This window comes from Neopsephotus bourkii, unplaced genomic scaffold (genome assembly GCF_033783945.1).
Source record: "Neopsephotus bourkii isolate Nb327-2 ecotype Australia unplaced genomic scaffold, CSIRO-AGI_Nbou_v1 NB_998, whole genome shotgun sequence".
Lineage (NCBI taxonomy): Eukaryota > Metazoa > Chordata > Aves > Psittaciformes > Psittacidae > Neopsephotus > Neopsephotus bourkii.
The window spans coordinates 917,871-933,244 of NW_026901490.1; the positions used below are offsets into that span (position 1 = coordinate 917,871).

Below are 15,374 nucleotides of genomic sequence, written 5' to 3' on the forward strand. Positions count from 1 at the left end.
CTAAACATGCTCTACTCAGTTTCTATCTGAGAGTTTTAAATTCAGAGAAAGCAGAGTAACACCTAACAAAACAAATACAGGCCCTGACTAATACTAAACACAATGATAACTTCAGCAGGAATCTGCACACTGAAATTATTTTATTAGGTGAAGTAATTCAAGTTTTCCTTCATTATATCCTTTCAATGTACCAGAGTGCATATAACCTCTATTTTGGTCCAAGTACAAGCTTCTCCAGCATTGCTACATATCAGCCATTGTATAACTGAACTTCTGGAACTGAACCAAACCAAGAGACTATTCCATGTTTCACTTTCAGAAGTTCTATTGCAGCTGCCTTTCACAGCAAATTAGGAGAAAAATAGAATTTCCATCTTTCCCAGGGCAAGGATTTTAAACAGATGCTTTATCACTTTATCAAGCATAGAATTTCTTGATGAAAGAGCAGCAATTAACATTAGAACTGACAAGACTGCTTGGAGTGCAGATGACTGTCAAAATATAGAAAATTATCTCTTTGAATTTTCTTAATGGCTTTTGCAATTGTAATTAAAAAATTCATGCATATTTCACATAATTGGGCTACTACTGAGCATGTTTAGATTTCCAGGGTTATTTACCTGGTTTCACAAGGAAAGCCATGATTTCAAGTATTGGTAAGTGACGAATAAAACCTAAAAACCAAAAAACTGAGAGAACTATCAGCCTTTGAACAGTGCCGAAGCCAGGCTATTTGCTGTGGACCAGCATATGACTTTTCATGCCTATGACTGTCTAGTGGGATAGGGAGGGAAGTTTTCCTTCACTGGGTGTTCTACAACAAACCTAGCAATCGTGAGATAGTAACTTTCATGTAATAGCTGGTGTGCTTTTCATAGGTTAGATTGTGATCTGGTCAATCACCCCTCCATTGCTTTGGAATGCTCTACTTAAGAAAAGAATTCCAAAGGCAGTACCTTCCTATCACAGTTAATGATGCATGCTTTCTATGGCCAGGCACTGGCTGTACAAGTAACGTTATCTACATTATCTATTTGTGTTACAGAAATGCCTTATGCTCACATTCCTGATAAATACTCACTATGCAAAGCACTTGTAAAGACACACAGTAGAAGGCCAAAAATATTTCAGTCTAAATGGACGAAAGACACAATGGAATCATTCATGTCCCTTTTTGCAGTTGGAAGCTAAGGTTCACAGAAAGAGGAAAGAAATATTTACAAAGGGGAAAGGAATATTTACAAAGGAATGTAGGCTCAATATCACACAGACACTATTCCCAATTTCATATACTGGAATTTACAGGGACAACAGGCACTCAGTGAAACCATAGACAGACCTTAAGTAGCAGCTTTTTAGCTGCTTTAGTAAGTGACATCTGTATCATTAGGTGGTCAACAAATGTACACTGACTACACAATGCACATAACACAAGATGCTTGTGGTAAAACTGCAGAGGAAACCTGCCACTTGGAGTACTCATGTAGCATGTCTAAAATGAATCATAGAATCATAGAATAGTTAGGGTTGGAAAGGACCTTAAGATGATCTAGTTCCAACCCCCATGCCATGGGCAGGGACACCTCGCACTGAAACATGTCACCCAAGGCTTTGTCCAACCTGGCCTTGAACACTGCCAGGGATGGAGCATTTGCAACTTCCCCAGGCAACCTATTCCAGTGCCTCACCACCCTAACAGGAAAGAATTTCTTCCTTATATCCAACATAAACTTCCCCAGTTTAAGATTTAACCCGTTACCCCTTGTCCTATCATTACAGTCCCTAATGAAGAGTCCATCCCCAGCATCCCTATAGGCCCCCTTCAGATACTGGAAGGCTGCTATGAGGTCTCCACGCACCCTTCTCTTCTCCAGGCTGAACAGCCCCAACTTTCTCAGCCTATCTTCATATGGGAGGTGCTCCAGTCCCCTGACCATCCTCATGGCCTTCCTCTGGACTTGTACCAGCAGTTCCATGTCCCTTTTATGTTGAGGACACCAGAACTGCATACAATACTCCAAGTGAGGTCTCACGAGAGCAGAATAAAGGGGCAGGATCACCTGCTTCGACCTGCTGGTCACGCTCCTTTTGACGCAGCCCAGGATACGGTTGGCTTTCTGGGCTGCAAGCGCACACTGCCGGCTCATGTTCATTTTCTCATAGACCAGCACCCCCAAGTCCTTCTCCGCAGGGCTGCTCTGAATCTCTTCTCTGCCCAGCCTGTAGCTGTGCCTGGGATTGCTCCGACCCAGGTGTAGGACCTTGCACTTGACATGGTTAAACTTCATGAGGTTGGCATCAGCCCACCTCACAAGCATGTTGAGGTCCCTCTGGATGGCATTCCTTCCCTCCAGCGTATCAACCGAACCACACAGCTTGGTGTCATCAACAAACTTGCTGAGGGTTTACTCAATCCCACTGTCCATGTCAGCAATAAGGATGTTGAACAAGACCAGTCCCAACACTGATCCCTGAGGGACACCACTCATTACTGGTCTCCAGCTGGACATTAAGCCATTGACCACAACACTTTCCGTGTGGCCATCCAGCCAGTTCTTTATCCACCAAGTGGTCCACCTATCAAATTGATGTCTCTCCAATTCAGAGACAAGGATGTCATGTGGGACAGTGTCAAACGCTTTGCACAAGTCCAGATAGATGACATCAACTGCTCTACCCCTGTCCATCAGTTCCGTAGCCCCATCATAGAAGGCCACCAAATTGGTCAGGCAGGATTTCCCCTTAGTAGAACCATGCTGGCTTCCTTTACTACACCAAACGCCCATTCCAATCAAATCAGCAGATGCTGAATTTCAGAAATTAAAATTCGATTTTTCTCCAGCAATTTGAAATTGCAGCTTAGCAAGTCAGTTAAGCTGATCTAGCAGCTCACTGGAATAACAGCAGGTCATCATTTCCCCTCGCTTTTCTACCAATCAGAATTCTGCCCCATTAGCTTTTGGATGTGTTGTGTGTTACTTAACATTACCTAGAAGGACACACTAGTTTGGATTTTGTTAGTGTTCTAAAATGTCTCTACCTTCCAGTGTTATCTACATCTGCTCCATTAAGCCATGTGCCACTATCTACTTAAACCAACCCAGTTCACTTTCCACTGAAATGAGTATGGGAGTCTCAGACGGACAGTTACCACATTTCAGCAAGCAGCTGAGTAAGTGGCATTTCAAGGCATTTTTCAAAAATTGCAAGAGATTTTTTTCCTAAAGTACAGCAAGAAATGTACTGAAGACCACAGTAAAAGCCCTGTGGAGCTTTCTTCTGCTTCTGTGCACTGACAATTGACAACGCTTTCTCTCAGTGGAAAATGAACATCTCACTTTAGAGAAATACTGCTTTTAGCTGCTGCCTACACTAATTCAAGAGAACCACATTTGTCAAATTTGCCATGTCACAACAGATCTTGCAGCCACTAACTGCTAAAATCCTGCTGATCAACAGAGATCTAACAGATATGATATTCAACACAGCTGTACTTCCAAGAATCAATGAAACTCAGGGGAAGGCATTTACTATACATAATATGCATCTGACACACAAATACAGCAACCTAGATTTAACACTCAAACCAAAGGTAAACTTACTTGATATGGAGGAGTGACTACTTGTCTCCGGGACTCCTGCTTCAAGGGTCGGTGCAGATGATGACTCTCTTGGCATTTCCAGTGTTGAAAGTCCCTTGGCAGCAGGATCTGCATATGAAAATTGTACTTAAACTCTCAGCACATAGAATCAATAAATATTTTCCATCCACATTTTCCCTGGATGCATTTTTCACATCTTTTCAGACATCCATTCACCATCTGTCATTCCCAGCAGTTTTAAAAAGATTCAGTGTGTGTGTTGTAAGAATTCTCATAAATGCACACAGATCTACTGCTTATGATCTTTAAAGCTCAGACCTAATAAACACACGTACAGTTTGATTTTGATTCCGCTCAAGAATGATTATCAGAACTACCAAAAATAAAAGAGGTACCACTGATGTAAAGCTATGTTAAGTGACCACTTAGCATCTCTCAAAAGCCTTATCTCCAGCGTTACCAGTATTCATTCAAAAGACTGCTAATCTAACAGATGATCCTAAAGATCAAAAGTTTAAGATTCCACCTTTAAAAAGAAAATTAAGCTATTAAAACTATTATTTTTTAATAACAACTGATACTGTCAATATGGGAGAACAATGCAAAGAAAGTTTCAAGTGTTGATGGCTGGTTTCAGTGCATCCTATAAAAATGAATATGTATCTGTGTTGTAGAAAGTCTCAGGGAGGAACATGTAGCCCAGCACCAGGCACTTGAAGAAACACTCATTTGGATATTTAATTTAGAGATCAGTTATATCAAAAACCTTTTGAACACATATGGAAGCATAACAAGCTGAAAAACCCTGAGTAAGACTTTGAAATTATAATCAGCCCATTGTGATGGCAACATTAAGCCTACTAAATTGAATTATAACACGTATGTTCTCAAGTAAACAAATTAATGAGGCTAAACAAAGCAAAATATAACAAGATGTATTAAACTATCAACGTCACTAAATTCCCTAGGTAACTGAATAGCCAGTATCAACCTGTAAGGTAAATAAGTACTTCATGAGTCGCTGTGAATGTTTTATGCTCCCCATGGATGACATACCTAGAGGTATTCACCTCTAGGGGGATGACCACCATATATGCTATAATCCTAGGCTCCACATGGTGTTTCAGAACTGGGACAGCCCTTCCAAGCAGTTTCAAGGATGACAGTGTTAAGATACTGAATGAAAACTGCCCCTTACTAAGGGTTAACAAAGCATTTCAGTCTAATTATGCAATTCTTTCACTGGCAACAAAGAAGATTCCTAATGCTTTAACTTAAAACCTGTAACAAATACAAGCCATGTAGATTTTGTGGATACCCAACACAAAGAAGGCTACAAAACTTTTTAGTGTATAAAAACAAAATACTTGCGTATGTCTGATCCTAAATTCAAACTGTGGTTAATTCCAATTGCTCTTATTTCTGAAGTCTACGGTCTATTCAGCTTTACCCTTTGTGACTCTGTCTGCCACCGCCTTACACTCGCAGAAGAAACAAAGGCCAAAAATCACCACACATAAAAGAGCATCAGTGTAGCGTGGACTAGACTAGCAGGATAGAAGGCACAGAAGTATGACGGTCTTTCTGACTTTCCACATAAAGAGGCCATGGAGTTTCACTCCCTAACCTGGATATCAGATCCAGCATTTTTGTCACTGAGCTCCACCTCCTTTTCAAATGGGCCCTTGCACGTACTAACCTGTATGGTTAGCACATTCATTGCAAGAAACACACACCTGAAAGCATTCAGCTAGCTCAGATCACATCAGATGTTATATATACACATCTCTCCCTATACATATATTTACAGATCTCTCTTTACACTGGTCTGTTACTTAAACCTTCACACAGTAATAAGCCTTTTAACTGGGTCAGTAATTGAGCTCACCTGCCTCCTTCTGCTCTCCCAGCTTGTCAAGGATGTTGAAAGAAATGTCCAGGTATTCTCTCTGAATTGCACTCACAGCAATCTTCCTCTGTTTCCTCTGGCGAGGAACAATCTGAATCTTGAATTCTGACTCTTCAGTCTCCTCTTCTTGTTTCTGCTCCATGTTTTGTTCAGTGTCAGACTCTGTATTGGCATCAAGTTTACCGCTTTCTGTTTGGTTTTCAGAATCTTCAGGGACTTTAATAAGGACTGTCTTTACATTTGGGCTTGGAATTGCTCCACTAGATCTAATTTCCTCCATGCTGAGCTCAGAGTTATCGTCAAGTGACATTTCTGGAAGGGCAAATGACTTCTGCAGCAGGTCTCTTTTCTGTTTCAGTGTTAGTGGGCTCCCACAGGACATGTCCTGAAGTTCTTCTGGCTTAACTAACTCTGATGAGTCCTTTTGATCTTTGGGAGAAATGGAAAGGATGTCCTCTATTCCTGCTGAAGCACTGTTGCTTGTATCCTTAGAACTAAAGTCTTTGGAACAATCTTCAATGCTGAACTGGACTAGTGGTGTTGTGCTGAGGCTGAGTGCAGAGACATTGATCAGAGTTGAGGGAAATGACGCAGTAGTTTTCCCAGAGACCTCATCATTCAGCTGGTTTGTTGCTTCTTCTTCTTCATCACTCTCCACTATTCTAAGGGGAGGAAGTGGTTCAAAGACTAAAGAGTCACTGTCTGAAGTGGAGAGTACTGAATGCTTTTCAGGACCCGATGTTGAATCAGAGGACAAATCTATCAGGTCTAAATCTTCCTTAGGACTACCAGATTTAACCGGAGAGTCCACTTTCACTTCATAGGTTTCCATACAGTTTAACCTAACTTCTGGTATGACAGGTCGTCTTGTTTCCTGGAAACTCTCCGTGCGAGGAAGATTTTCTTGTGTTTCTATATTTTCAGGTTTAGTAGAAGAATTCTGTCCAGATCGCCCATAATCACTCTGCCGGTGTATGGCGTAAGCAGCAGGGACAGGAGGTTTTTCTAAGTCACACCGGTCTATGCAGGACTTCCTGCGATGTTCATCTAGTGAAAACAACAGGGAGTCTGCATTCCCTATATCAAGAGATTTTTGTTTTAGAGAGCGCAGTTTCTTTTTCTGAATGCTTTCTTCTCTCACACAGCGTAGAATACTGTCTTGTAAGGCCCCCGTCTCTCTATATTCAGCCAGCTCTATTTCACCTGATTAAAACAGAAAGAGCTAATACTAGCTCAGTTGTAGACTTCTGGCATATATATTCATCTTTACCTCACAATTCAGTATGATAACTTCAGAGCCACTTTACATAAGAGTTTTACAATGAACAAGAAAAAAGCTACTATTTGGGTAATAGGGTTTATCTAAATTCTATCCAAATTCTACTTATCCCGGACAGATGCACCCTGAAGATAGACTAATGTTATGCATTGAAAAGAAAATGTCACAGACAAGCAGTTTCTATAGACACTTGGGACAGCTGCATTAGGCATGAGAAATGAACTACACAGACCACTCTGAAAAGGCTTCAAAATAATTTTGGACTAAAGCACTTTTACATCAGCGTATATCAGAGTACACCTACGTGTTATTATCTTCAGCAAACTGGGCTATTTAAAACCATTTTAGGGTTTTGGCATTTTAGGGTGCTTCTAATTCAAGAAGCAAAGGTAGCAGTAGCAGTGAGCATGTGGCAGCACAAGCCTGAGATCAGACAGGTGTTCACAGAATTTCTCCCCCAGTGATCTTAGACCCCAGCAGAGTCTAGAAACTATCACACCGCAAAGTCAGGCCTCCCTGTCCTAGGGAGGAGTAAAGTGCACACAGTTATACTTGCTGGCACTGCCACTGCATTGGCATTTTGCCCTGCTAACACATTCATTGAGAACATTTTAAAAGGTTATCACTGTTGTTATTATGAACGATGTATATTCACATAAAACAGAATATTCCTGGTCATTATTATTGCCATATCTCAAAATGCTCCATATGTGAATCACCATGCAAAAAAAACACTGAGAAAAGTTAAAGTAGACATTTGCCCTAGTCAGAATCATTGTTCCCTCCCTCTCCCACCCACCGACCTGGTGCATATACCTGAAACAAAAAAACGCAGGTAGGTGGTGGTGGAAATCTCTTCAATTTTTTTAGGGTATTAATTTCAGAAACAAAATCCTTCCTATTTTTTGAACCACAAAAATTGACCCTTTTTACCAATGGAAAACCGTAATATTTGCAGCAGCAACAACAAATTTGCTTACCCTAGAGACCCACCTCATCCAAAGAAAAAAATCAATTTCCGGGAAAACACAAGTTTGAGTAAAAATCTGCAGCCCAATGGTGGAAGAAAATTGCAAGAAACCCTCTTAAACATTTTTATATTCAAAGGAGCTTAAAGTTTCAGAAACTAACTTCTGGTTTTAGATATTTTTTAATATGGAGTGCCTACTTTCCTGTAAGAGACTTCATTCAGGGAAACAAGGAGTACCAGCTCTCAAAAGCCAGACAGAGCATTTGGAGTCAAATTGGGCAATGCAACAAACTCTACAAAGAAAGGTGGTAGCTTGAAACCAAGAGTGGGAAACTGTGTTTCTGCATGAGTTTATACCGACAAAACAATTCATACTTCTCTGAGCATTCATCTCAACTGGTTGATATTTCACCATTTTGCTGCCACCAATTCTTTTCAGTCTTGCAAAGAAAGTTTGAGATTCTTTATTGCAAGGTCCAGTTGGTGTATCATGAATATCAGATTCATCAAAAACACTGTCTTCCTCTGCTGGAGAAAGAAAAAACTTTATTACTCTTTAGAGAGTGCAATTCCTTGAATGAAAAGCTGTCTATGTAACAAAACCTCAGCTAGTTTCAATTAAACTTGAATTGGAAAATGAAGAATCATCTGAAGTTTGCAAGAAAATTTATATCCCAGGTATAACTTTGCCATTCTTGCTAAATCTTGAATTAAGGTCAAAAAGGAAAGAGATAAATGAAAAACTGGTTACAATGCAACATAAGTATACCAAAGCTTTTATCATTCTAAGCTCATCTTTTCTTCTGGTAATAATACAGATCTTTTAGATGGAAGAAATACAATAGATTTGAACACTGACTTGAGTAAATAACTTCTATAGTGCTATGTGAGAAATGGTAAATTGAAGAATATTGAAATTAGTACAAGAACTGCACAGTCAGTAATAAACCAGCAAAACAGGAAGGTGGAAAAGGAAGAAACTGAACATCTTGGGAAGCTGGTCATAGTAACAGAATAAGAACTAAGAGTATGAATCATGAAAATATTGATTGAGGTAGAAATAGTAAAACTTCATGCTCTAATTTGAGCCCTTCTGGATGAAAACGGCAGAAAGATCCAAATCTATTTATCCATCAAAAAATAATATCACTTGTAAGAAAATGATATAAAAGAATTATAAAAAGGAAAAATCCATGTATATCATGTCTAGTGATTCATCTCCAGTGAAAACAATCACTACTGAGACAATAAAGAAAATGGAGCACTCAAGAGAAAAAAAAATAAGTTTGCTTTGTTTATTCTAGGAAGCAAACATGGAGAGGAAATGCATTTGGTGTCTAGGAGGCAACTAAGCCAAAGAGTTAGAATGGCCAAAATTGAAGACTTAAACTGGATATTAGTATCTTTAGCTTTGAACTTGCTGGAAACTCTTTGGGCAAGAAGTTATGGAACTGCAGCCTAAAAGCATCAGGGACAAGATACCTCACTGATATGATTAATCCAGAAAAATCAAAGTCGATAGCATGAATTTCTACAGAGACTAGGTTTCATAAATTAGAAGATCACTTTTAACGTCATGTCCTATGTGTCTAACTTCTTCCCTTTGGCAAAAAAATGCTTTTTCACACAAGATTTATCAGCTCTACATCAGTCTGTGCACTTACCATGATTGCCATAGAAGTTTGGCAGCAAAATAAGGAAAAAGTTTCCATAATGGGAAAATCCATCTTTAGCATGGGGATTTTTGTTGCTTGACAATGAAATCTTCATATGTTCATCATCTGAACACTGCCTTTGATGATGACAGCAGCATGCACGCTATCTGATCAGAGACTAAACAAGCCTCCTTAGTAAAGGTGGAAAAGGCTTCAACTTTCCAGGTCCCTCTGGAATTACAATGACTGTTTCTTGCAGGTGGAACAAAACTTTTCCACATCCTCTTTTTTCTGTTGCACTTCAGCAAAGAAGGAGAATTACCCTACAATTAAGTCAGCATCTGCAGAGTAAAATTAGACCATTTACGGTCCTTTGCCTTTGAGCAGCCCCAAGCACTTCATAACAGCTTTGGAAGGCAAGTAAATATTATTCTCCCTAGTTTAAACATAGGGAAACGATGATGTGAAACACAAGGCCGCCCAGGGAATCAAAGTTACACATTGGATTCAAACACCAAGTCTTCTAAACCAAGAGCAAGCTGGGTATTTAGGCCCCCCACTTTGTCTTAGAAACATCTCAGCATCAACCCAGAAAGTGAATGCATTTCATAGATGTATTATTACTACCCTCAGCATTACTAAGTCATGAATTAAGTCATTAACTCAGCCCAAAACACAGAAATTCACATTAAGTTCAGTTATCTGAACCCTCTAAGCCCTCCTCTAGAATTACAAAACTTCCAAATGAGTGAGAATATGCAATACATCATTTATATCCATTTTAAGCCTGTTTTAATTTGGTGAAGCTGAGTAATAGGGTGTTCAAGTAAACAAAGTTTTGTGTCCTTGTTCTGCTGGATTTCTTTTCATAAGCAACAAGCAACAAAGGAGGAAAAGGTAAACATGCATAAAAAATGCTTCTTGTGTTCTTCAGAAGTTTGTTGCAGACTAGGAAAACTATTTTGAGGAGGATGTAGATAGGAAATGAGCAGCTAAGAGACAAAATATCTGAAAGGCACTACAGATTAATATCAAAAGAACCTGTTAAACTTTGGTCGTAAATACTTATCACATAATAAACTTCACAATTGTAAGGAACTACAGTCAGCAACATGATGTTATTTCATATCCGAACCTTACACTAGGTCACACCATCACAGTACCATCACAGTACCATCACAGTACCTCTGATATAGCTAGCAGCACATACAGAGTTAAGAATTGGACACAGACTCTAAAGGTAAAACCTTTCTCTTCCAGCTTTAGACATCCACATCATTGCTACTATGCCATGTTATTATAAAATATAATCAGAATGCGGTGGCAGGCTTGTTGCATGCCTTGTCTGTGGGCATGGCTTGATAATATTGTCATAGAAGAGGCCAAGGACTATCCAGGCATGATAACAGAACTACTCGGTTAAAGTACACTCCCTTGAGATGCTGGACTGCTGTGATATACTTCACCTACAGAAATTGCAAATTTCTTTTACTATAGATGGCTATAGCCAGTCAGATAAGTCACACCTTGGACTTATTTTTGAGTATTACGTTCTAAAATTCAGACCATTATTTACCAGTTTCTACAACATCTGCAAGACCTAATGAATTAAATCAATGACAATGACAAAAATGACAGGATTAAAAGTACCTTTCTCTTTTTCACTGTATCGGCTTATGTTACTGTTGTCACTATACAAAGGACCAGCAGTTGCATGGGGCTTGCAGCTGTGATATTGAGCGTTGAGGGTATTGACTGTGATGTGGATTAGGTGAAGTACAATCTTGCTGATTTCACAGTCTCTGTAGGGGTACTGATCAGTGAAAGAGAAGAACTTCAGCTTAAAAACTAACTTTTCTCCTCGGATAAACATTTAGTCAGTAAAACAGAAAAATGACAAGAATACTGTCAGCTGGATGCCCTTTTCCTTCCTTTGATCATACACTTTTAGATATATTACCAGAAGGAGGACTTTTTTCAGCTTTGTACATTTTTTACATGGAATTGTTTAAAGATATTAAAAAAATCCTATTACTAACATTTAATATATCGTTCTCTTGACTTTTATATGATAAAACCAACTATTAATAATAATGCAAAAGATCTCTCATAAGAACTGTCCTCCGAACACTCTATTTTAATCAGCACATTATCATTCATTTTAGTATCTGCACTTTCTTGTGTGCCCTACGGAACTGCTAGAAATCTGTTCAGCATAAAGGTATTCACAGCTCCATTTTAGTGCATAAACACATTACATTTTAACACTACTCCCTAAAAAGCATCACTCAACAGAATACAAGTGTTAAACTGACACCCCCTCTTATTTAAAGTCTTCTTTTTTAAAATAATTCCAAGTTGATTGAAATACTCTTCTTTGGAACTTTACATAGCATTTTCCTGTTTTCAAAACCATGTTTTTCTTTCTCAGGTAACTATGTAAAAGACAACGTAGATAACAGAAGCAAAGGGTCAGTAGCAAAGATGAAAGTCTAACTACTTCAGACACTGACATTAAATGCAGTAAGCGAACCAGAGAAAAGTGTTCTTTACAGTTCCTCTCACTGACATTGCAGCTAGGTTTTCCATGTTATAAATTTCAAATTGAATTGTAAATTTTCACTATTCAGAAAAAAGGTGAGGACACTCACCTTATAGAGAATGACAAGCAGAGCCTTTAACCACATCTGCCGAATGTGAGGTTTGAGGGACCAGAGGGAGCAGCGAGGAGGCTGCTGAAAGTAATGCCTTAGCTGAGGACAAGTGCAATATTTCAACACCTGCACCACCAAGGGAAGAAGGTGTTTTCCCAAGTTGATGTTATAGTCCATCACCTGAAAAGAATATTAACACAGGAGTTAGCTCACCAAAATCAAATCCAATGACGCTGAAAAGCAGAATTAACTAATATAGTTGAGGTATTAGTTAAGTGAAAAGAAATATATGTTTTTAAGGAAGCGTCACTAACAGTTAGAAACTTTCTGGCAGCTTGCCATGTTCTCATTTTAGCTGGATAGGTAAAATGAAATTAAATAAGATGAGTTCTGGAAGCCTTTCATCCTACACAGTCTAAATTTTAACATAGGCAGGTTCATAAAATATATTAAGTTGGGATAGTCTTGTATTGCAGCACAAGTTGATCATGCTTCAACAGACAAAACCATACTAGGTATATCCCGTGTTTGGAGGTGTATTGTGGTTATTTGGGGGGAAGGGGGTGTACTAACACTGCATTACCAATTTTCATTATTTTCTCATCAGGCTTGCAGCATTAGCTGTTGGGGTTTTTAAGCCCCATGTCTGGGATCAGATAATGAGACATGAATCCCACTCTTCATTATAGTAAAGGTAAGAGTGGGTCTGTCATGTTACATAGAAAGTCTAAGCATGTAAACCTTAAAGGATCTCAGAATAAAGGTAATGAATAATATCTTGATAAAAATAAAATGCTTCTCAACTTTTAGTGGTGGTGCTGCTGTTACGACTGCTAGTCATAAGCCTTGCCTCCACCATGACCTTTAAAAAACACCATGCTATTTGGTGCCTATCCTAAATTTGGTGCCTAAATCCCGACGGTTAGGTTCAGTGTAGCCATATATTCCCAATACCCTGACACAACCATGTTTTCAATTGAAATTATGCTGCTATTTTTTATTATTTTCCCATCAGCCTCGCAACATTAGCTATTTTTGTTTAAATCCATACGTCCTTAAATCAGCAGCTAAACTAGATTATAACAAGGATCCACAAAGTCTTTGCCTCTGATGATAACATATACTGATTGACACCTAGGAAAGTAAAATAGCAGGCCAAGCAAAATCCAGCACAGCCCTCAAGATCTAACATGTCCCTGCAGTTCTAGTGTACTTAGTGCACTTTATCAGGAGCCTTGTGCATTTAAACCGAAACAAACATCAGTTTCACCCATATCATCCATTTTCTTCAGACCTGTGTTTCTTTTCAATTTTGTTTTAATTAGAACAAGGGGATGAGCTTAATTTACAAACACAAAACTCATCCCTCCATGAACAAACTGACTAGAAGTTTTTCCCTGTAAAACCCTCTAGTTTGATATTCAGCTGTCTCAAATTTTTGTGTCCCATGCATACAGCTAAATAGATGAATCCCATGTCTATCCATGTAGGGTTAGCCTGTTCAACCCATGATATATAATCACCAAATGCAGTTCTACTGTGCAGTGCCTTGTCTTCTCAGGGTGTGATACAGTTATATAGCATGGTTAGGAAAAACTCATCCGTACAAGAAAGACAAAAGCCCTGCCTTAACACAGCACATGCTGTCATGGAGCCATGTCTTAAGCTGAGCAGACCCGTTTTTTAAGTTGTCACAGGAAGGTCTGGAATAAATTATTCTCCTGGTTGGGTTAAACTTCCTGGCTGGGGTTTAAACTACGACAAGGATGTTAAAAACGCTGAGCAGAGCTCAGCCTGGGATGCTGAACAGACCCCGGCACTGGTGGCTTCCCCACTCAGACAAGATTGTACAACACTGCCGCCATGCGGGGCAATACAACAGTAACTGCAAACACCAAAACTCGGCCGCTTCTGCTGCTAAGGAGAGAAAAAGGCATTTTATGTTCTCAAGAATTCCAAACACTCAGATTTTTACAATGCAAAATACCAAAAGGTATTTGATTTGTTTTTAATTTGAACTGGCCATTCCAATCAAGCTCGAAATCAAAATCAACCAATCAGCAAGTGCAATCCCAACCTTTGTGTAGCTGAAGGGGAAAAGCAAGTATTTATGACTGGAGAAGTCAGAGATCTGAAATAGATCTCTTAAGAGCTCCATACTAATTTTTCACTCTGTAAATGCATCTTTGGATTTCAAATAGCATTTATCTTGCAGCAAAGCCAACTGCCAACACAAAGCAACCCTACAGCTACACAGAAAAATACCCACAAATATGGGGACGTCTGCTACATGGAGTAGCAACTAGGAACTAGTGAAGTTCTCAGAATCAACTTGATATCAGGGGAGCCAGGATTCAGCTACAAAGCTTTTTAAACAGAAATGGTGAATTCAGGCATCATGAGACATTTTAGAGGCAGAATAAAGGCAGGGGCTGTTACTTAGAATTGCTGTAAGTGGTACTTCTGAAAATCAGGTCTATTATGTTCACTTAAGTTTGGGAATTCAAACTTGGAAAACATCTAGAAAAACATGGAAGATGCTGCCCTGTGATCTAAACTGCCACTTCCACACTCTCAATACAATAGTAACAGGCCTGAATCTCCTTTTACATGGTTCAGCTTATAACTGTACAAATGAAAGATGATTAAAACCACACAGCAATGGTGCTTTGAGACCATGGATCAGGATGCATCTGCAACTACCCAGTTTGCATTAACCCTTCTGAAAGGTGAAACATGGATACCTGACTTCTCCATGACTGTAAAAGATTATTCAAGTATCTGTATTACAATTGACTTAAAAACAAAACAAAACAAAACAAAAACCCAAACCCAACATAATCACGGAATCCACTGTATGAACCAGACAATGTTGAAGAGAATTCAGATACAGAAGAGGCCAAGACAGCTTTGAGCAATGCCTGAAGGTTACAGTGGGCATTTTAAGAGCTGGGGCAGGTGGAGTTCTGAAATAACAACATTCTCTCCTGTCAAAGGTAATTCTTTATGAGAGACTGTGGTAAGAAGGAAGTGTGGAAGTAATGATGATGCTTCACTGCAAGTAAGACCACTCTGGAAGTGTGAAATGTTTTTCAGCCTAGCACCACCAACTGTTCTATCACTAAGAATTAACTACACCTTTAGAAGAGCCTTGTCAGGTAGGAAATTATGGCTCTCCTTACAAGATGAAGAAAGAAGGCACAAGACAAGGATGTGTTCAGTCATTTATCATAGCAATAGAGGTAGAAGTTCATCATGGTGGTATCACTCCCTAGGAAAGGGAAATCAGAAAATCCTGGCGCCTT

The 15,374-nt window shown here is 39.2% G+C and overlaps 1 protein-coding gene across 14 annotated transcripts in view; it reads right to left on the bottom strand.

Annotated features, from left to right (window-relative positions):
* UNC79 (unc-79 homolog, NALCN channel complex subunit) overlaps positions 1 to 15,374 on the bottom strand; it is a 112,432-nt gene that overhangs the window by 45,771 nt on the left and 51,287 nt on the right. For 10 of the 14 annotated variants that reach the window (XR_009726474.1, XM_061359878.1, XM_061359875.1 and 7 more), the window contains 5 exons: positions 12,067 to 12,249; positions 11,066 to 11,228; positions 8,136 to 8,288; positions 5,491 to 6,714; positions 3,603 to 3,710 (listed from right to left, as the gene is read on the bottom strand). Coding sequence is in view for 13 of the 14 variants with exons in the window: in XM_061359878.1 (XP_061215862.1) it covers positions 3,603 to 3,710; positions 5,491 to 6,714; positions 8,136 to 8,288; positions 11,066 to 11,228; positions 12,067 to 12,249 (1,831 nt within the window). In the remaining variant the exon portion in view is untranslated. The remainder of the gene's footprint in view (positions 1 to 3,602; positions 3,711 to 5,490; positions 6,715 to 8,135; positions 8,289 to 11,065; positions 11,229 to 12,066; positions 12,250 to 15,374) is intronic. The other 4 variants (XM_061359881.1, XM_061359876.1, XM_061359872.1 and 1 more) reach the window with 3 other exon arrangements.